At 38.3% G+C, this 5,808-nt stretch overlaps 1 protein-coding gene across 5 annotated transcripts in view; it reads right to left on the bottom strand.

Annotated features, from left to right (window-relative positions):
* Window positions 1-5,808, bottom strand: part of TRAPPC13 (trafficking protein particle complex subunit 13) — a 42,052-nt gene that overhangs the window by 15,312 nt on the left and 20,932 nt on the right. For 2 of the 5 annotated variants that reach the window (XM_082074358.1, XM_082074356.1), the window contains 3 exons: window positions 2,512-2,612; window positions 1,534-1,681; window positions 1,106-1,436 (listed from right to left, as the gene is read on the bottom strand). In XM_082074358.1, coding sequence (XP_081930484.1) covers window positions 1,332-1,436; window positions 1,534-1,681; window positions 2,512-2,612 — 354 coding nt within the window. In that variant the 3' untranslated portion in view covers window positions 1,106-1,331. Of the gene's footprint in view, window positions 1-1,105; window positions 1,437-1,533; window positions 1,685-2,511; window positions 2,613-5,808 lie in introns of those variants that run through there. The other 3 variants (XM_082074355.1, XM_082074357.1, XM_082074359.1) reach the window with 2 other exon arrangements.

Here is a 5,808-nt window from a genome sequence, read left to right as displayed (position 1 = left end):
GATAGTTGTTTTACTGTTTTCGTTTGTTGATGTTATCTAGAGTAACAGGCAAATAACATTATTTAAAATACCTGTTTATGTTGGTTGCTCTGTATTTTATTAGATGTGGAAGATATAGTTGCGTTTGGGGGTGTTGTTTGTTGTTGTTGTTTGGTTTGTTTTCCCCTGTATGGACTCATTCCCTCAATTTAGTAAGCTGGTCCTAAATTTATCCAATATTATAAGATTTAATTTTATACTTAAAGATTTTATACACAGGAAAGCCTTAAGTAAAATACTGTCAAAACTAAGGTCACCAGTACGGTAGCTGAGAAATATGACAAGCCACTGAGTAGAATATTTAACGCTAGTTTAACTAGTGTTAAACCTTTGTGTGACCTTAGATATTTCAGAAAAAAATATTTCTGTCTTTTGTCAAAAGAAAGGTAGAGAAAAATCCATTTCAGTGCTTAGACAAGTCCTGAATTCTTTCCTGCATATGCTTTGGAGAACTTGATCTAGGGTGGCCATGCAGGGCTTTTCTCCTCATTTTCCTAAAAACTTACTTAAATGCCTCTGGCATGGGAAGAATAATTTGCACCACCTCAATTTAACAATTAAAAAAAAGGCTGAGTTCTGCCATTTTAGTTTTCAGTTCCCTACTAATTGGGAAGGAACGTGCCTGTTCACAGCATGCCCTGTACTGCAAGCATACACAACTCTGCAGCTCATGGCGACACATTTGCTGTGTCTGAAGACTGAGCCACAACCAGCACATCCGTTGGCTGATACTCCACTTTCTAGCTGCTGGCACCTCAGCAGTGCCAGCTGTACTCTCTCACCTCATGCCTTTATCAGGCTCTGCTTCCTATGGCCATGCATGTATCATGCAAATACACTGCCATACCACATACCCTGAAGTATTTCCTTTAGGGGTCTGGGTTCTAGGAACTTGTCTGTAAAAGGCCATTTCCTTCAAACTGAAGCAGTCTTGTCAGAACCACAGTTTTAAAACTGTTTAAATATTTTAAAAATAACTAAATAACAAAAATAAGTAAAAAATGCTACTATTTTGTATCAATCTCAGCCACCTGCCCCAAGTTTATGCAATACAATTTGCTGGAGCTACACTTTTTTCAAAGGCTTTATTTTCAGTAGACAAAATGCATATGCATGTTTTTATAAGATTAAGAACATTCAAAAAATTATCTGAGAAATTAAATAAGCATAGTTACATTTATAGATGTATACGGATTTGTTTGTACACATTTTAATATGACTTGGCTGCAAAAACATTGAGGTTGGTCCAATTGAAAAAAAAAAAAGCCCAGCAGAAACACAGAATATTTTCTTCAGCTTTGTTTGACTTCTGAAGAAACTACACAGACTTGTGCAATATCATCATACTCATATGTTCTCTTCAAAAACGTGTCTGTAAGTCTTAAGCCAGAGACACTCTAGAAAGGGAAAATATTTGTAAGAGTCATTATTAGAAAGAATTACTAAGCTTATAATACAGCTATTTTATAACAAAACTATGCTACAGAGACTTACTTGCAATCCCTGCACTGAAGACAACAACGTAAGTGCAAGATGGAGGGATGAACTTGGGTGCAGCTTTCCAAGTTGCCTTCCTGAAACTCCACACCAGTGGATGGAATTGGTATTGCACATTTCTAAAACCAGATCCATAGTCCTTTCACTGCTAGAGAAAATTGAAAAAAGAAGAATAAACCTGTGGGCTTTTTCTAAGCATTCAAGGACTGCAGACATGTAAAAGCTTGATTAAGTAATTCAAGTTATTATTCAGGTTATTATTCAGGCGCTTACACATAATTATAAGGCAGCAAGCAGGATTTACTGTGATGCACAGTAGTTCAGTTGCATATGGCTTTGTCTGACACGAGCGTTCATAAAGCTGCTCACATTTTGGATGGAGCACAAGATTTTAATGAGAAGTATCTGCAGACTAGATACATGCTTTAGTCCCTAGCTTCAACTTCTGTTTAAAATTACTTTATTTAAATGTCACTCTTGCAACCCTTTTATAAAAGTTACGGTAGATCCTACTGTAGACACAAATCAAGTCAAAACGTGGGAAAAGATGTACAAAACACTATGGTAACAATGTTTAGCTGGCATCCTAGCAGTGGTCCAAAACCAGCAGTAGAATCAGACTGGATAGAAATGGTGGTGTTTATTCTGCTAAAATGACTTGTAGTTAAGAAAAATTCTATAAATGCATCATATTGCAGTCAGTTCCATGGAATTCCACTACAGATTTTTGGCAATCACCTAGTTCAAATAATATTAACAGATCATGATGGAAGTTTGTTTGTTTGTTTTGAGTTTTTAAAAATAATTGTGGTCCAAAAGATGGGTTTCAAGTAATAGACCGGTAGTTTCATGTTGCTGCAACTCACAATAAAGACCAGGTTTGAGTTGTTTCAGGTGAGAGTATTGAAAAATAAACAAAGACAGCCACAACTTACCCACTCAGGAAAAAGCACAAGAATCACATGACGTCATTACCTGCAATTTGTTATTTTACATGTAATGTCAAAAGGTTCTTCCAAATTTACGGTGTCTGGTATTGTCTCCAAAGAAAGCCTTACATCCCCATAACCAGGAGCCTGAGAAGGTACAAGAACGCATATTCTCACATGCCAGATAGTGAAGTTTTTACTATTCAAGTTTTTGTTTACTGAAACAAGGTTAGAATAACAGGAATTTGAACAAGATTGACTCTTTGTGCTTTTGATTTGTACCCAAATGACAGCAGTGCTCCATCCACTAGTGATGACCACCTTCCTGACAGGTTTAACAATTCATTAGACAAAGATGATCTGTGCAGTTTATTTATAGGAAATTATACAGACTTTATTACTAAGTTTTTCAGATAGTTTACATCCCTAAATTTTCAATACCCATATACAATTCTCGAAAAGATCGGCTTTCTTCTAAGACAACTCTCTCAGATCACAGACATACTGTGGACAATGTAAGTATAGTTTTCCTGCATAAACCATTATTCCACGTTCTAAGTAAGAGATTGTTCATTCTCCTTGCCATTTCAGTCCTCTAAGCCTCTGCCAACATAATTTATTTCCACCAGTTAGAAAGGTACATGATATGAACACTTGTCAACTATCCAATTCTGTCAAGAGCTGAACATGTTTCAGATGGTCTACTAACAGATGTATGATGAATACCCTAATTACTACCAACAAGGGCTAGTTCAAGATGGTAACCTGTACATAAAAGGGTTTAGATTTTCAATCCCCGCAGATGGTCAATTGTAAGGAAAAAAACGAGAAAAATTTGTCCTGCCTGACAAGGCTTAGTTGTGACACACGTTCCAATTCTGCTGATAGAAGGATACTGCAGTAAAAGTTATATTTACAACTTTTAAAAATATATTCCTGAAGAGAAAAGCCAGTGACTGACAGGCTGGGAACAGGTTTTAGTCATATACAGTTCATCACAGACTGAAGACAGATGACATTTTAGAAAGCGTATTAAACTGGACCTTAGGAGGAATAACCCCAGGCATCAGTACAGGTTAGGGGTGGACCTGCTGGAAAGCAGCACTGCAGAGAAGGTCTTAGAAGTTCTGGTCGACAACAGGTTGACCACGAGCCAACAACGTGCCCTTGTGGTCAAGAAGGCCAAGGGTATCCTGGGGTGCATTAGGAAAAGTGTGACCAGCAAGTTGAGGGAGGTTTCCCTCCCCCTCTACTCTGCCCTGGTGAGGCCACATCTGGAGTATTGCGTCCAGTTCTGGGCTCCCCAGTTTAAGAAGGACAAGGAGTTACTGGAGTCCAGCAATGGGCTACAAAGATGATGAGAGGTCTGGAGCATCTTATGAGATAGAGAGAGCTGGGTCTGTTCAGCTTGGAGAAGGCTGAGAGGGGATCTCATTAATGTTTATAAATATCTCAAGGGTGGGTGTCAAGAGGATGGGATCAGAGTCCTTTCAGTGGTGCCCAGCAACAGAATGAGGGGCAATGGGCACAGACTGAAGCACAGGAGGTTCCATCTGAATATGAGGAGAAACTTCTTTACTTTGAGTGTGCCAAAGCACTGGAACAGGCTGCCCAGAGAGTTTGTGGAGTCTCCTTCTCTGCAAACATTCAAAACCACCTGGACACATTCCTGTGTGATCTGCTCTGGGTGACCCTGCTTTAGCAGGTGGGTTGGACTGGATGATCTCCAGAAGTCACTTCCAACCCCAACTATTCTGTGATTAGAGTAAGCAAAGGGATGTCAAATGGATGGAGATTTCAGACCAGCCACGCAACATAAGTTCGGAACCTTTAATGAAAGTAATTATCCAGTAGTGGAAAAAGGCACACATATTCAGCTGTATTAGGTGACAGGAAGGAATCTACTGGAACAATTAAACCCAGCTCCCTAAACAACAGGTAGTTTGCCATAAGTTTAGACTCTTCTTTTAAGAAAACTCTTCTTTGTTAAGAAAAAAACAAAACAAACCACTTCCCCTCTTCCCACGCCCTCCCCCCCACCACCCCCCAACATAAAACAACAATAAAAGCAGTGTTTTACAAAATAAACTTAGCAGAAACTGACCAAGTCAAGACAGGATCAGAGTAGATGAGAAGGCCTAAACCAGCACATGCTTACTGGCCTTAACAATGAGATATTTGCAAGAACTGATGGCTAGAGGTAAAGGCCTTACAAAATACCAGAAGAAGGAATGTAGTTTTCATCCAAAATGAAATGATTGCTCAAGAGTATAGAATCAAATAGACCATTCCTTACTTGTGCTACTCAATAATAATGTTCTTTAACTTCAGACTGGTTCTAATCTAGTCCTGCATTGAATGCTTGTGACCAGGTGGACCACCCTTGGCATACTGTGGACATGCATCTGTCTGGTTTAATGTCACCCAAAAAGAATGTAGCTGTGATTTCCAAAAGCACTCCACAAAAACCCCTGCCAAAACTTGTTTGCTGCTTTTCCGAAGACAGTACACAAAATAGCTCATATTTCTCTGTTAATCACTAGCTCAATACAATGATGAGTGACTAAAACTAATCCTGGAGTGTGGAGGTGTGTTAATCACCACAGTGTTTCTCAAAGGTTCAATAAGAACGAATGCAGTGAGAGACCACTGATTCAGGGAGGGAAAAGAATCTATCTTTAAAGAGAAATGATAGAAAAGGTCAGCTGAAAATGAGATAGCTTATTAATTAAAAAACAAGCAACGAGTTTCAAAGCAACAGGAGTAACTAAGTTTAGAAAAAAGGCAGTTTCTAATTTGATGGGGTTGTACAGATACTTAACACCTCAATTAACAAAAAAAAAAAAAAAAAAAAAGAGAGAAGTTTTAGTGACTTAGCTGTGAATTTCCAGGATCCAAGTTCACTTGCCTAGTTCCAAGTCAATGTGATTTCCTTAAAAAATTGCTTGATTTACAAGAAGATGGAAGTGGGAGGAAGAGGAAGAGGCAGAAACCCACTTGGAAGCTTTGTAAACTCAGACTAAGATTCAGTTGTCAAAGCTTTTTTACTTCTTTCCCACATTACACCATCCTCAATTGAAAAAATACAAGCAAGGTTTAGACATTAGAGTAGACAGGCTGTGCAGCTAACTTAGCGAGCTAGTAATTACAACTTAAAATAAATAAGCAACTGATAAATCAACTACAATAGAATAGTTTGAATCAAAACTGTGGACAAGAAACATAAATAGTGTTATCCTATACATAAAAATTGTTACTTGAAGAAGATTAAATGTCTGTATGAATTAGGGAGCAGACTTCTGTGTCAACAGCTGGCATACTTAGAAGAGTTCTTTTGCCAATG

Source organism: Streptopelia decaocto (genome assembly GCF_964273445.1).
Source record: "Streptopelia decaocto genome assembly, chromosome: Z".
Taxonomy (NCBI): domain Eukaryota; kingdom Metazoa; phylum Chordata; class Aves; order Columbiformes; family Columbidae; genus Streptopelia; species Streptopelia decaocto.
The sequence above is the reverse complement of the archived record's forward strand: the minus strand, read 5'-3'. Positions and strand labels throughout refer to the sequence as shown.